This window comes from Fringilla coelebs, assembly GCF_963513975.1.
Source record: "Fringilla coelebs genome assembly, chromosome: 2".
NCBI lineage: Eukaryota > Metazoa > Chordata > Aves > Passeriformes > Fringillidae > Fringilla > Fringilla coelebs.
Window position 1 is genome coordinate 105,985,631 of NC_140029.1, and position 16,814 is coordinate 106,002,444.

At 37.3% G+C, this 16,814-nt stretch overlaps 1 protein-coding gene across 2 annotated transcripts in view; it reads right to left on the reverse strand.

Annotated features, from left to right (window-relative positions):
• USP25 (ubiquitin specific peptidase 25) overlaps window positions 1–16,814 on the reverse strand; it is an 88,358-nt gene that overhangs the window by 10,083 nt on the left and 61,461 nt on the right. The window contains exons 14-20 of one of the 2 annotated variants that reach the window (XM_084226565.1): window positions 14,402–14,610; window positions 14,123–14,193; window positions 10,477–10,705; window positions 9,021–9,218; window positions 7,436–7,575; window positions 4,610–4,723; window positions 2,743–2,838 (exon numbers count right to left, since the gene is read on the reverse strand). In XM_084226565.1, the coding sequence (XP_084082691.1) occupies window positions 2,743–2,838; window positions 4,610–4,723; window positions 7,436–7,575; window positions 9,021–9,218; window positions 10,477–10,705; window positions 14,123–14,193; window positions 14,402–14,610 (1,057 nt within the window). The remainder of the gene's footprint in view (window positions 1–2,742; window positions 2,839–4,609; window positions 4,724–7,435; window positions 7,576–9,020; window positions 9,219–10,476; window positions 10,706–14,122; window positions 14,194–14,401; window positions 14,611–16,814) is intronic. The other variant, XM_084226566.1, reaches the window with a different exon arrangement.

A 16,814-nucleotide genomic window follows, 5' to 3' on the forward strand; every position in this document is an offset into this window, starting at 1 on the left:
AGTACTGCCCTATAGGGCAGGTTGCAGCCTTCCCTGAATAATTTAGAGAAATTTTAAAGGCCAGAGTAATTTACTTTTCCAGCTTTGCCAGCACATTAGATTTTAATGAACACCATTTGATATGTTTATTAGATTTTATTCACTGACACTATGCAGCATAAAAAGGAGCAACAAGAAAAGGAATTAGAAAAATGGTGACAAATGTTAACAGACATTCTGTAAATTCCCTCTGAAAACAGGGAGGTTATCAGATGGTTTCCTAACACATTAGCAAAGTTTAAATACAACGTATGCACAAAATAAAGCATCAAAGCAGTCACAAAAAAAAAAAAAAACCAACAAAAACCAAAAAAAACCCTGCTCAGTATTTCAAGTGTCTTTATGCTGCAAAACCTGACAGTTAACTATCAGAAATTTGGGCTCCCATCCTCTGCTAATAACACATTTTGTTTCAGGACTAAACATGTAGGGTAATAATCATACAGTTTAAACACAGAGCACGTGGAGACCTTTAAAACTTAGGAGAATGTTCTGCATCAATATCTTTAAATACTCATGATTTGCATTGCCATTAAAAAGGATGTTTAGGACAACATTATAAATGCCAAAAGCCACAGAGTTTTGATTATCTTACATCAGAAGTCCCACCATTAGAAAGTCAACATGGCTAACAATTGAACTTTGTTTATTGAGGAAGCAAAAATAAACTGCTTTAAACATTTAATTTTTCATATAATTACTTAGAAGTAGGAAAAATACAACACAAACCCTGTATTTTTATAATAATTTAGAAATAATATGTTATTCTATAGATTCAGAAATCTTTAGCAAAATGAAAAAAACACTATTTCTCTACACAAAAAAATGGACAGTAGAAAAAAGTATTATATGCTTTTCATTTTCTCACTAAGGATAACAAACATCTTAAAAGAAACATTCTGCAATAAGTTGTCTATAAAGATTAAAGAACAATGACTGGAAGAGATCACTGACCAAGAAATATCTGAATGTTAGTCATGTCTTAAACCTGAGGTCTAGAGGGGAAGTGGAACCTTGGCTGTAACAACGACCCACACCAAAGGAGTTACACCTGAGTAACATTAAAACCATGTCCCCAGTTTTTTGAAAACACTAATTTCATCAAAAACAAACACGTAAAGGAACACAGCAACAGTAATAAAACACATCATAAAAGCTTTTATATTAAGTTACGGGGAAAAGTGAGATTTCATCTGATGTGTCCCAAACCTAAAATTTTGCTCCCAAAAACCCCACTTCATCTGCATCCATTCATACTAATGCATTCCTTCAAAATGAACCATATTTCACATCTTCTAAGCTATTACAAACACGATTCAGCAGAAAATGAGTATGGAAAGTTTTCTATTTTATGTCAAAACATTTTCTCACTCAAAGACATTCTGCCCCGTGAAGCCTAAATGTTTAAAGACTCAAAATTAAAGACAAAATCATTTCAACTGAGCATTTTTTGATAGCTCTAAAGCATTAAATAGAGTTTTATTTTGAAGTAATTTTCTGTTTTAAAAATATCAAAACATCCTTCATATTTAAAAATATCATTAGATATAATTGAACTTTCTGGTTCAAATCAAGGAGTGATTTGATCAAATGAGGATTTTTTTTTCAACTTGAAGAACACTTTACATATTTTCATTAATAAATTTGAAAATAAAAAAAGTAACCAACACTGAATCCCAAGCAAACCCAGTTTCACTGAATAGAGGCTGTGGCAGATGTCTCTCCCTTCCCTGCGATCAGGCACAGTTAACAGAGACAGCCCAGCACACACATTATGGTTATAACCCTTCTCTAAATATCCATGTCAAACAACCACACAGACAAACCAAGAAACCAATCCATGAGGTTTCAGTTTCCTTACCAAGGGGTTGCAGAGCTTTTTGTGGGTGATGTTAGGGTTTTTTCTTTGTTTGTTGCTTGTTTGGGGGTTTTGTGGCTTTAGAATTTCTTCTACAGCATAACAATTAAGAAGAAAACAGACTGCTAACTCAATGACAAGCAAGAAACTTCTTTCTCATCTCCAAATCACATTTGAGAGGATTTTACACTTTACATCATGTCAAAGCAACTCCCTTTCTAATACCCTGAAAATTCAAAAGGCCTGGAGCTAAAGGTGCTCAGAAGTTTGTGTATTTAAGAAAATGAACACATTCCTAATTCTGATGCCACAGTGAAGACTAATCACCATAAAAAGCCTAATGTCTAATTCCCAGTAATAAAACACTGTTTAAATAAATAGTATTGACATCCATGCAGTTACACAAAAGAAAGCAATTTAAAATTATTAAAAATCTTTTCAAGAGTACAAACCAAAAATATCTCTTTGAAATAAACAACAAATGACTAAAAGTCCCTGGGTAAAAAAAAATTCCTTATGTCCCACAGTCTAGCAAAGGCATGGGTTTTATTACTAGCAGGAGAAAAAGCCTATATATTTTTGTTTATTACACATCTAGGTTTCATATTACTAATATGTTACTCACTACTATTACTCAAAAGCTAAAATGCAGAAAGGTCTATGAGCTGCTGACATCAACAGGGCAAATATCTGTATATTTCAAGGGATAAACATCTAAATGAGGCACTGATAAAGACAAGAATGCATAAATGCTGGAAATGACTTTATATACAGAAAGGGGTAGAGGCAGTAGCATATCTAACAGGGAAAGTCAGAGGAGAAAAAGTTGAAAATGTTAGTTGTACCTTAAAGAACCCTGCTTCTGGCCCACACCTGTCATAAACATTCCTGGCTTTACCTATAGCCATGATAATACCTTGCATGTTCGGGGTCAGCATGACCTGCCACAAGGGATTTAAGGTAAAAGTTTTGAATGATTAATATTTTAATGACTAAATTCAATATGCCTTTAGTCTCATGCAAAATGAAAAAGCAACTTAATGCATGCATACATTGATATGGCACACTTCAATACAGATCTGGTGAGCATATTCTGCAAATCAAATCATGGCATGTGTATATATAGTTTTACTGTAACAACATTAAAGGAATCTTACAAAAAAGAAAAAAAAAAAAAAAGGAAAAAAAATCTGTGTCAAAAAAGTTACATGGACCAAACTTCCCAGGAAAGGAACATGCACAGTTCAGCATTAGTACCAAGCAGAAACTGCACACTGAGTAAGTGCTGCCCATGGCCATCAAAAGATTTTAAAAAAAGTTTCAAGTAGAAAAATCATCCAATCACACTTGAGATATACTGCACTAAAGCCACCTGTGTTTTATGCATATTTCAAGGTCAAAATAAGAGACTCACTGCTGCAAATGCAATCAATCCCTGAAATATCTGCAGACAATTTCTTAAACATCAAATCCAAAACAATTAACAAACATGAAGCCAAACACAAGACATCTCTCACTGCTATTCACATCCGTTACACACAATTTGATACATCCAAGTTACTCAGAAAAGCCTTTCTCCTTTTTGATCTGTAAGCAAAGGAAAACACTCCCGCCCTGGCCAAGATATTGCTGGCACAGCAACAAACAATGAAGGATCTTAAACTCCCTGCAAGTCTCCCACACACAAAAACATTTTAAAAAGTGAATGCACTCACAAAATGAATAAAGACATAGGCAAGAAAGTAATCTCTAGAAAGACAATGGCATAGGGACAGAAGTAAAAACAAACAAGCAGGTCATTATATGAGGTTAAATCTGCATTTCTTTCAAGGTGGAGACTACACATCTGGGAGAAGCTAAACTCAGTGTGACAATGTCAATTAAAACATTTTATTCCCCACCCCATCCTCCCAGTTATAACTGATCACACTTCCAGGGCAGAATGACCTGAAATATCCATTTGCCTAGGGAAGCTAAAGCTCCCCCAGAAACCATGTTCAGAGCCCTGAGAATATGGGCTGCACCAACTCTACTCCCACCCAAAACAAACAGAGTAAGCATTGACAAAGCAGGGCAGTTTGATGACCGGCAGTGTTGCTTTCTACTGCTGAAACTGGGAGGCAAAAAAAATGCTCCTCAGAAAAACAACAGGCCCCTCAATAATTCCTCAAGTAGTAGCAAGTACATGTACCACAATGAGTCTGAATTAGTTTTGATATTTGCAAGATTCAGTTCTACTAGCCATATAATTTTCAGGTTATTTCCATGGCTAATTTAATCCCCCAAGCCTGAAAAGCTTAACCTTGGCAAATAAGAGATCAGACTTTACTGGACTGACAAGAAAGCACAAACATTAAGAACATTTCTCAGCGTCCTGTCCCCTTTTAAATAATGCAGCAGTGTGCAGTCTTATCACCAGCATTTTGAATGCTACCTGGCCTAACACAAACATTCAACCTCCACAGCTGAAGAGACAGATACACCTCCAGTGTAAAAGGTAGCATGCAAACCGTGCCCAATTAAGAGTTTGTAGTGCTTTCCTTCTGTATTTCACGACAAACTATGACATTGTTAAAGATCACAAATCGCTAAGCATTTAGTTTTGCAGAAATCTGTTAGGTGTCACAGTGTGCAAACATGCCAAAAATTCTCATCAGGCAGCACAAGGAAGCACCGAGGAGGAGCGGTGCACACAAGTGCGATCCGAGGTACCTCATCGTCATAACCCCCCTCCTCTGACTCAATCACAAAAGTCCCCACATCGGGGATCGCCACCTCTACCACTCGCTGGGTAGGAGCTGCTTGAGCTGGGGCATTATCAGAGCTCTGCAGAAGAAAACCATTATCAGTACATGCTTGGGGGAAAAAAAAAAGAATAATCATAATCATTATCAGAAAATACAATAAAACTATGGAGAGATGCAAACTGACGGGCTGATCTAGTACAATGATGTCCACTGCTTAAATTCTGAAAAAATTACGAAGCTGTATCTAGTTAGAGAATATAATTGATATTTATCATTTTTTAAGCAGTACATTTTAAAATTAAGCCATAATTACTGAAATTATTTAATTTGTTCTTTATTCACTAATTATATCTTTACAGGTTAATATACCAGTATTACAACTCTAATATCCATTACAAATTAAAGTCGCTTGGCAAAGGATGAGTCTGTAACCACCATTTTTTGTACACTTCACCCCAAAATTACCAAATATATCATAAAATATCAGAATAGTTTAGGAAGGGACCTCAAAGATCATCTAGTCTTAAAGAAGCCACCCATTAGATCAGATTGCTCAGGGACCCTTCCAGTCTGGCCTTGAAGAAGGCCAGGTCAGATACTTCATATCTGAAATACCTGATAAAGTCATACTAAAAGAGAGAAAAACTGAAAGCTAACATTTCCCAATGGTCTGGGAGAGAAAAAAATACAAAAAGCCCTTTTAAAGAACATTTAAAGGAGCATTACATTAAACTGGATTATTTTTTAGAAGAGTGATTAAACAGAAAATCAGGAGAAGACTATCCTAGTTACTAAAATTCTTGATAAGTTAGACTAAGTTTTAAACAACAACAAGAGACAAATATTGGCTTCTATGGTCTACCCCTGAAAAACAGGCAGTTTGAAACATTTGCAGAACTTAAACCTTGATTCTAATCCAAGCAATGGCCAAGTGCTATGCTACTTGTTCTGCACCTGTAACAATAGCCTCACCTTTTAACAAAGATTCCAAAAACACAGTATCTGTTTACACCTAACACTGTATAAATACAAAGGAGGGCTGTGCAATCAGAAGGCATGAAAAAAGGACAAAAGGCATAAAATGGAAAAAAATGAACATGTGGTGAGTAACCTACAATCCTGTTACATGTGCTGATGTTTGCTTTCCTTCTTTTATAAACAGACAAATAAAAAGGGAAGTAATGGAATATATGCCTGCATGTCTGAATGCACATCGAAGCAGAATAATTAGAAAGCATGCTGATACACTGAGAAGGAAGCACAATTCTGAAGAATTGAAATTTGGGGATACAGAAAACTGCTTTTAAATGTTATCAGAGTACCTTCAGATTAACTAGAAATTGAACTACATTTGTTACTAAATAATGTTTGCACAGTTTTTTTTTTCTTTTGTCTCATTAAACAGATCGTGGCGTTCCCCAGCCACAATCATGTAAAGTCCTAAGGCTGACCACTGTGCCAAGTACCATTATCCTGAACTACAACACTTGATCAATTGAAAAAAAGTCTAAGACTCTTTCACATCCCACTGGGATGGTGTCCACAAACCCTGGAAGAAGGACAGCCTTATGAAAGACATTTTATCATGCATTTTGGTATCTTCACAGCCACCTTTTCAGCTGGAGCAACACATATTAAACAGCCTCCACTAAGCTGTTCTGAGAACTCAAAAAAGGCCAATACGCAGCCGCCTAAGGCTTTAGTGGCAGAGCATCTTCTCATCCAGAGTCAGATGAGTTTCCCTGTTAGCTTCAATTTCAGTTTAGCAGAGGAAGTGTGCTTCCCTGCCTTCCTGCCATCACAGAAGGGGTGGAAAACACAGCAGGTTAAGAGGGTGCCAACAAGCTGTCATATAGTTTTCAAAGATTGTAAGGTATCTGGGGCCAGACTGCTTCTGTTTAATGAGGATTCACACCTGATCTTGGGAAGCTTTTTACACAGATATGAACTGTTCATATCCTAAGTGGTTACTAGGGATGCCTAAGGAAGCTATAGTGTACATTTATGGATATAGTTCCAAGACAGATGCATATATTGTTTTAATGGCACATAGTTTTGTGGCAAACGCATTTATCATTTATATACATGCTTATAGGGAAGGAAGAAAGAATTTGCTGAAAGAAGAAAATGTCAAATATAGTTTCTTTAATAACCCATAAAATAGTTAATGTTCCATTCCTCTTAGTATACTTTGTAGAAAGTGAGCACAAACACCCAACACTGATTATTACAGAAATTTTAAATTAATATAGGCACCCTATGAATCACAAAAAAATATTTTCATCAAGTTGTAAATCTGCATTAAAGCTACAGGATACTGTTGAAAAAGCCCTTATTTTTGAAAGCCACATTAACTTCCACAGGTCTGTCAAAGGAACTCAATTATATTCTTACATTTCCCAGATAAAAACCTGAATGTCTAAAGCAATATTTTTCAAGTCTTTCACATGGACTGTCAATGTTTACTCCTCAAAAATACATGGAATCATCTAAAATCTTTAAAAGATGGTGGGCACAAACAGCTGATTGTAATTTGAACAATATGCTGTACTCCTGACAAGCATTTTAATCCCATAGAGAACACCTATCTTGTAATTTATTTTTTTTTTGCACTACATCCATTATCATTGCACACAGTTTCTGGATGGACTTTAGTGATGGACAGTCCCTGAAAAAAAAAGCAGTTGTCAGTTCAAAGTTTCCAGACTCACACCCTTTTATCAGTTTTTGTATCATTTTCGCTTGCAAAATAAAAGCAAAAGAAGTATTTCAAGCTCCAAAATGTCCTCACCGTATCCATTATAGCTTCTGGACCTCTATCTTCTTGTTCAGCTAAAGCTTTATTGATTGCTTGTACAGAATCTTCTTTTAAGTGCTTTGAAATATCAGTTCTTGATGGCTGCTCTAAATACTCTGGTTCTCCTGCTTGAACTTAGTGACAGAAATAAGACAACAATTTTGTGTGTTAACAGAAGCATGAATTTTAAATTGATTAGTTTTATTTAGATCACTGTCTCATAGATAAGGTAAGCACACAGAAAATGCAGGGTAGGTCACACAATTCACAAATACAACTTTACACCAGTCTATGTCTCAGGTAATTTTAAACACTTCCCTATAAATAGATCCCTGATTTTATATTAGGAACAATAGACCTGTCCTATCTATAGACCCATTAAGGTTTTTGAGTGAGGGGTATTCATCAACCAATCATCAGGGATGACTGAGAACAAAGGTGAGATTCTAGCTGGAGTTTCTGAGGGATACAGACTCAACATATGGAATGACCTCTAGCCACTTGAGCGCAAGATCTATTTTTGCTTTGTAAAATAATAAACACATTATATTTTTCTGCCTTAAGGGAGATCTCAGTCTCTCCACTTGAGAAAAATAAATTGATTAAATATAATATAAATAGCGTCTTATATTCCTTACATGACGAAACCAAATTTTGGCAGACTAAACATTAATTTTGTACTTTCCATTACTAACAAAAGAAATAGCATGAATCTCAAAGTGTTTGTGAACTCAAAACATAAGAAAAGATGAAGCAACTCTCTGTAGAGTATGCAAAACAAACAATCCCATTAAATCACTGCACTTCTTACACTCATTTTGCAGTCACATGGCTATGAGAAATGTATGCTCAATCTTTAGGACTCAAATACAGCAATAAGAACATCTGGACAGAAAAGTCATCATGTCATCTTTCACATAATATACACTGCCTACTGCAATGGAGCAAAAGGTGAATGTTACCAAAAACCTGCTTTATAATCAGATTGCCAGTGGTCCTTATTAGCTGGGTTCCAACAAGCATTGGCCTCACAGTTGCTGGTCAGAATCTTTTCTGCAATTTTAACACCCTAATTGCCACAGAGTAATTTCTTAAGCAGGTCCCACTCTCATTATTGTTAAATCTATTCAATGCATTGCACTAAATACAGTACTCTGCTCTTCAGATATAAATGCTACTCTGATTTAAAATGTGAATGTAGGTCTCAAACCAAATCATCCTGAATAGAAGAAATACATCATTTACAGGCTAACAAGTCCTCAAAACAGACTGGTGAGACCTATCTTTAAAAGACTCAGTTTCTATGGGGGAAAAAAAAAGAAAAAAGATGCTCAAGACAACTGGGAGGTAAAAGCCAGAAGAACCAATGGATAATTATTTTCTTTAAATAAAAAATGAAATGCAAAAACCCACCCCAACAGGCTAAACTTGAAGTATAGTTACCTTGGCCCAGTAAATAGCTGTAATCAAGATTACACAAATTAACCTTTTCTTCCTTCCTTATGTTCTAAAATATATATACAAGCACCAGTGAGATTTTTGGTCCTACTCCCTTTCCAAACAGGTAGAAGCAGCTAACCTGGAGCAGGTGAGGGTGCTGGTGCCCTGGGTATCTGAGATAACAATTTCTCCTGCTGTGCTTTCTGAGCAAGTTCTGCATCCCACTCTTCAAGTTCTTTTTCAAAACGCTTATTGTCTTCCTTGACATAATCCCTTAGATCAGAAGGCAGCGTGTCCATTCCAACAAGCATCTGCCCTGTTTCTTTGTTAAACTCCTCTGTGGTAACATGAAATATAAGTTTCAGAAAAAGAAAGAACAGGATAAAAGAAAGTGAAAAGTATGTTCAACAGATATCCACAAGTGAATTACCAAAAATGTACAGTGTAGCACCAAATCCCCACAACTGTATTAATTTTAACTGGTTTTACTATCTGTTGAGCATTCTATGTGAACATTCAGAGAATACTCAAAAAATCCCTACCATTGCTTGATTGTATTACTGCCACAGAGACTGGACACAACTAAACTTCTCAAGAGAAAAGGGGAAGGAGATTAGTAGAGTGGACCTACAGGAATTCAGAAATCTAGCTGATAAGAATACTAGCTAAATTGATTAATCTTCATTTTGCTTTGAGATTGGTCTTTGCAGGGGTATCTCACATCCCAGGGGATCCACCAGCAGTAATTGCCCTGCAGTGAGCAAGCCTCTGATTTAATTGGAATGGCACAGGCAATCTACAGGGCCCAAACACCCTTGGGCTGCAAGTGCACCACCAATGTGGCAACCTAGGAAAGTCAAGAGTAATACTGGTTCTCATTTAAAAACTTAACAACTGAGTACTTGAGCCTCCTGTCTTATGAAAAAACAGGAACCTGAATATTTTCCATGACATTCTACTAAATAACTGGACACTTTCACACATAGCACTCTGTCTACCATTATCCAAAACTTTGTGTTAAGAGATTGCTGTCCTCTCTTTAATCACTTCCATACAAAGCCTTATAGCTGCATACTCCTATATGATCTGAAAAAAATTTCCCAATCCATGTATTACTTAGGTTTGATGTGTGGTTGTTAGGTCTAAGTTATTCACATTTCAATTTACTGCATAAGCTTTCAAGTTTCCACGCTCCAGTAGAGTGTATCAGGGCTCTGAAGCTTATGGGGAAAAAAAGCAGCTACACGAGGATTTTAATGTCAACAGGCTCATTTCTCTATCTCCATACTTCTCTCCTAATCTTAAGATAAACCCTCCAAAATTCTGCAACCCTTTCTCTAAATACTTACAAATTAGTAAACAGGGTTTTTTTTAAATCTTAATAATGCTGAAACACAGGCATTCTCCTTATTGATCTATAAGCTGAACAGCAATTGTTCCACCCACAAAAACAATCTAACAGTCAGAAGCAGGAATAAAACCTTCAATAACTATTAAAAATATTTCAAAAATCTGGAAATCCATCTGAAAGAAGTTTGTTTAACCAATGTATTCAGCTATTTTATATCATGCAGAATCTGTGTAGAGAACATTACCTTGTATCAAGTACTGCTCCTTGTCATTGATATACATTAAACAATATGCACTGGCATTCCTGTAACCACCAAAAGAGTCCCGTTCCAACTCTTCCCAAGTGGACTTTGTCACAGAAATATCATTATATTTCATCCATCTGTTCTGGTGGTGGTCATAAATATATGCCCAGTAGTGTCCTGCATTTGCTTGACCTTCATGAACTAGGACAGCATGCAACCTATAAGGAACCTTAAAAAAACAAAACAGGAAATAAATGTCAAACCCTCCCTGACAGTATTTAGTTCCTACTGTATGCCACCAGTAATTGCTACATGAAATAAAGGTGACTGAAATAAAGTTAATCAGAATCAAAACACAACACAGAGGAAAAACAAGTAAAACTAGCTACCCACTAAGCATTAGGGTTTGGAATTATGTTACTTACCACTACTACAGGAGATCTCCTATGTTACAGGAGATCTTAAAAGTATTAGTGTATGACATATATGTCTACTCTGCTATCTTACTGCCACTCATCCTCTTTTCTAATTCCTTAATATTCCTACCTTCATTGTATCTATCAAAAATACCCTCACATAAGTCAGCCTTGACTGTCTCTGATTTGCTTCAGTTCCAACCTGGCAAACCTGTCAAAAAGTCTGGAAAGGCACATGCAAATTCAAACTCAAGTGTTTTTTGTGTGACAGTAAAAGAATTTATTTAAATTAGTATCTGCTTCAGTTACCCAAAAATAGAATTCCCACAGTAAATAGGAATACAGCTGTCTTCCAGTGTTTTAACCATATCAGGAAAAGCTAAATAAAGCATGGAAGACCTGAAAAGGTCCCTTCCTCCTCCTGAGGCAAAGGATGATAACAGTTTCTAGAATCAGTGGAAAATGAATTCCAGGCTATATCTGTAAACCAACAAGTAAAAACAATGAGAAACTTAGTTTCTACCTAAGTAACTGGGAGTCTGAAGGAGAGAGAAAAGCAGAATGAATGAGTTCTTTCTTTCTTTTAAGTCCTTTGAGAACATCTTAGTGATTGACCTGCTGGAATAGCACACACAACATAAAAGGAAAAGCTGAGCTTCTCTGTTATGCACACTGTGTCTCAATGACAACAGCTCAGCTGGGATGAAAAACCCCAAAACCAGCTTGTGCTGGTGTCACAATCTGGACTGAAGATAAACAGTCTCTTTAACTCAAGGTGTACTCAGTATTTTTTGCAAATATCGTTTTAGTATTGCAACAATCATAAACACACACATATCTGTGACTGGAGAAACTCCTTGAAGTTATTTTTAAGCTGATCATTCTCGTCCAGGCTATATGCAAGTGCTGGAGATTTGCAACTCCCCTTGAACTGTAAAGCAGAGTGACTGCACAGCAGCTAGAATCAAACAGCCTGTCTTTCCAGAGACCAGACCGCACTCTAAATCTCCCAAACACAAGAAATATACACAGAAGAAATCTTGACAAGTCCTTAAATCTGAATGCTCTGGGGTTTTTAACATCTGTTACTAAACCAGTGGGAAAGCCTCCTTAACATGACTGCAAGCCTCTGTATATGCACAAAAATGTATGCATATCCTTATTTAATAAAAAAGGTGTCTCTTAGACTTTGTCAAAACAAAATTTTCTTACCCTAAAATCAGGAACTAAAAATTCCCATTGAATTTAAATTGTTTTACTTAAAACCATGCAAACTGGGTCAGCTTGAGGGTCCCCACCCTTTCCTCCAAGCCAGGAGGAGCAGCTGTCAGTCACCCACACTGAGCTTTCAGGAAGGCTCCCCACAGAGGTCTGTGACCAGGGGACAGGTGAGTTCAGTGCCAACAGGCATCTCTTGTGATAAGCCATTATATCAACAGTAATTAATAGCACAAGGCAACACAAACATGGGTGGCATTAAACTTCTCAGTTTACACTTACTACTTGTAAATCAGGAATAGAGCTTCACCAACCCCATGACATGTAGCTAGAGAACAGATATGTCAAAGCTGCTATAACCAAGATGAACTCCCACAGAAAAAACAGTTGTGTCTCCTTCCCAACAGCAAGTTCACAGAGGGAAGGAAATAAATAAGCAGCTGATAAAACATTCATTCAGGAGAATGAAACAAAGATTTTGGGAATGTATCTCATATGACAATTTGACAACGGTTTTATGGACTACTGTATCTCCTTAGAATCCAAAAGGACAAAAGAAGAAGAAAAAAGATTATCAAATAGTTTATAAATATAATATTTGCAGGATGCTTCCTAGTGTATGTTTGTCTTAAAAATGTGTTTTATGTGCATAGAATTTGACTTCAAGACTGCAATCCTGCAATTGTATTTTGCAGAGGGAAACTGCTCCCAGGGAATAGGACAATACCCAGCTATCAAATCACCCAGAGACAGAGGAAGCAGGGAAAAGCAGACAGCTCTGCATACCTGCTTCCTTCCTATCATGCCAAAACAGCAACAGGGACAAACCAGGTGAGCTGCAGAAGGGCAGCTTCCCTTCCAGCCTGTGATTTCAGATGGGTTCAGCACCTACTTTGTGTTTTACTAAGTAATCTCTTTTTTCTTTTGTAATGACAGCTGACTAGTATCTTTGTTATCAAGAGGTATTTCTTCCTGCAACACCTAAGCCAACACAGGTAGCCTATTCAGATGCAAGTTCTGAATTAATTAATTAATTACCAAATTAATTAATTTTACTGTTAGATGTCATGGTGACTGTGGCTTTCTTCTTCGAACACAAGTATTAAGGACAAAAAAGTAGCTGCTAGTAGCAAGCTTAAAGAACATCATCTAGGCAAATCTGCCTAAAATCCTTAACATCAGAGTTCAGGTGCCAGTAACTATTAGGAACCATGTACAAAATGAAAACATACCTCAAGAAAAACTCTAAGCTGAACAGATCTTATTTGGAATGAAAATAGTTCTTTTTACTAACAGAAAGTAACAGAGGAGGTAATTCTTAACCTTAAAACCAGAGTGAGAGAAGATGAGTATGTGAACATAAAAAACAGCAGAGGAGCCACAACTCCACAGCAAAACATTCTAAAAACACTGTTCAGATTACACAGAATAAGAATTTGCTAGAAGATAGCTTAGGCTAATAATCAAAGTTGTGAGTGATACAAAATCTAGACAAAGTTAAAAAAAAAAAAAAACAACAAGAAAACAAAATAAAACAAGCCATAGCAACAAAACCACTCACTGGAATTAACCACAAATCAAAATCAGGAGCCTTGAATTTCCATGTTTTAGCATGGAAGTTGCAATACGCAGTGGCCCTAAGCAGCAAAGTAAATTGTACTTTCCTGTGTCTAATGCTTCACCACCTTAAAGCTTACTGAGTTATAAAAAGGTTACTGAGTAATAATGGGCAAATCAGGGCAAGAAAATTTTGATGTGCAAATCTGCATTCAGGTAAAAAATGGGGATCAGATGTAGAACATATTTTGGGCTTTTCATCATATTTGCCTGAATTTAAGCATGTCAACAGTAAAATACTGCAACGCTGTCTTTCATTTGACTGTGCACAACTAAAGGCTTACAAAACCCATTATGACTTAAAATTTCTCACAACACTACAAAATTGTATACTTGCTCTGTTTTCAAACGTGCCAAAAAAGATCTATTTTCAGTTATGCCAACACTGTACTTACCTGGACCATTGTTTTGTCAGAGTACATCAACTCAATTGTCCGATGTATTCGAGATATACTTTCTTGTAAATCTGAAAGACAAAGAAGAAAGACCCTCTCTTCCACAAGGCTGTATGCACATGACTACATCTTTATCTCATGAAAAGCCAAACAGGGCTGCATTTCACATGCGGTACATCTATCTACAAGCCAAATGCTAAACCTTCTGGGATGAAAGATTTCCCCCATTTGCACAAATCCTTTCCTAGAGCAAATGCACTCCCCAGTGTGTGGAATTACCTCTTGTGTCATTCTCAACTTCAGTCCTCCAGCGGTGCAAACAGCCCTCCAGGACAGACAGCTCCTCCTCCGTGATGTGCCTTGGTGCCGGATGCATGGGCAGGTCAGGGGGAATCCGTGATTGTGTGAATGGTTTATGTATTACTGATCTCTGTACAGGAGATGTGCTTGGGACATCTGATGATGAAGGCCCCTGCTGCTCTATTGTGCTGCATTCATTCAAAACATGAATTATAAAAACTGAATCATCATGTAGAAAATACCACAAAAATAAGCTTTTCATCTGAAAATGGGCATTTTAACAGTAATAATTTCCCAAAGTCCAATTCAGAACACATAACTACAATAGCAGATGGAATTAGTATTGAAATTCTGAAAGCTTTGCGGTGCATTACATATTAGCACAATAACAAAGTTTGCTTTATTTGAAACACTACTGAACAATTTCAAATCACGTCATACATGTAAATAACTGTGGTTTGAAACATTTACAGCCAAATGGCAGAGAGAAGTCACAGTAGTTTGTCTTATGGCCAATAACCATAAAATCCAATAAGCACAAATGCTCAGTTTAATAACTTCCCTCATATGTCTTACGCCTAGCAGACTTTTTCTAACATCCTACCTACAACTTATGTTAGCTGAACAGCAGTAATGAAGGGACCTCTGATATTTTTGCCACACTGGAAATGCACTACCAACCCATCTGAATTTCTTCCAAACCACTCTAACACAAACTGCAAAGCAGCCACCTTAGGAGAATTCTGCAAGCACAGCAGGGTAATAAAAATGAAGTCTTGTTACAGATTTTTCTCTTCCCATCAACAAGATCACCTCTACATAATTACAAAGCATAAGAGGAAACTGAAGATCTTTCTTGCATGCCACTGAATTTTTACTTTGTGTACAGCATCATGATACAGCCTGCAGAATTTGTATTCTTCAGGAGTTTAGAAAATTCTAAAAAAGTTAAGAGCTGAAATTATCACTCCATATAACATGTGTGGTGTTTCTACAGATGGACAAAAAAGCCACAATACTTATATTTCTACAGAACAAACTTCCTGTACAGGAGTTTGACCAGTTCATTACTTTTCATGGAAGCAATGGTAACTTTTAAAAGTTTGTCTTCTCTTACCAATCATCACAATTTCTGCTGACATTATACAAGTAAGGCATTGGCCATCTTTTTAAAGCCTTGTTAGATTCATGTACTTCACTTCTCTGAATGATAAATCTAACAACCTTGATTGACCCAGAAGACAGAACCCTACTGTCCAAATACAACATACAAAGCTATGCTACAAACTGGTAAATGTCCACTTATCCAAAACTGTACTCTATTACCAAAGAATGGTTTTGGTTGGAGAAAACTTCCAACATGATGAAGTCCAACCATTAACCCAGCACTGCCGAGTCCACCACTAAACCATGAAACCATGTCCCTCAGTGCCATATCTACACATATTTTAAATACCTCCAGGGATGACTCCACCACTGCCCTGGGAAGCCTGTTCCAACATTTGACAACCCCTTTTGTGAACAAATACTTCTTAATATCCAATCTAAATCTCCTCTAGTACAACTTGAGGCTGTTTCCTTGTATCCTGTCACTTGTTGCCTGGGAGAAGAGGCTGGCTCCCACCTGGCTACACCCTCCTGTCAGGCAGTTGTAGAGAGTGATAAGATCTCCTCTGAGACTCCTTTTCTCCAGGCTGAGTCCCCCCAGCTCCCCCTCATCACACTCGTGCTCCAGACCCTTCCCCAGCTCCATTGCCCTTCTCTGGACACACTCCAGCCCCTCAATGTTTTTCCTGCAGTGAGGAGCCCAAAACTGAGCCCAGGATTGAGGTGTGCCCTCAGCAGTGCCCAGCACAAGGGCACAGTCACTGCCTGGTCCTGCTGCCACACCACTGCTGATCCAGGCCAGGTGCCACTGGCCACCTGGGCACAGCTGGCTCATGCTCAGTCACCGACCAGCACCAATCCCCCCTCCCCAACCCAGTCCTTAACTGCTGGGCATCATCTGCAAACTGACTGAGCATACACTCAATCCCCTACACTGAGTTACTAACTTAAATAGGGAGAAAAACATTATTGGATATTGAGATCTCTGGTATTTTAGCTACTCTGCATTTAAAAAGTCAGATAATTCAGGTTCCTGACAAATTTGGTAAGACATGCAAACTGCATGGCGGAAAAGGAGTTTAGCTCCCAGGCAAAAAGTAACAGATGAACTGCACACCAGAAACCTTGATGCTATGCAGCACATCCACACTGCCCAATTCAGATTCTTAAACAATACACATGGGAATCAATGACCTCACCAGAATCTTCTGTCTATTTAGAATTGCAGATAGAATTGGGCTGTGCTTGAAAACGGTAATCTCCTTGTGAAGACATTTTTTTAAGC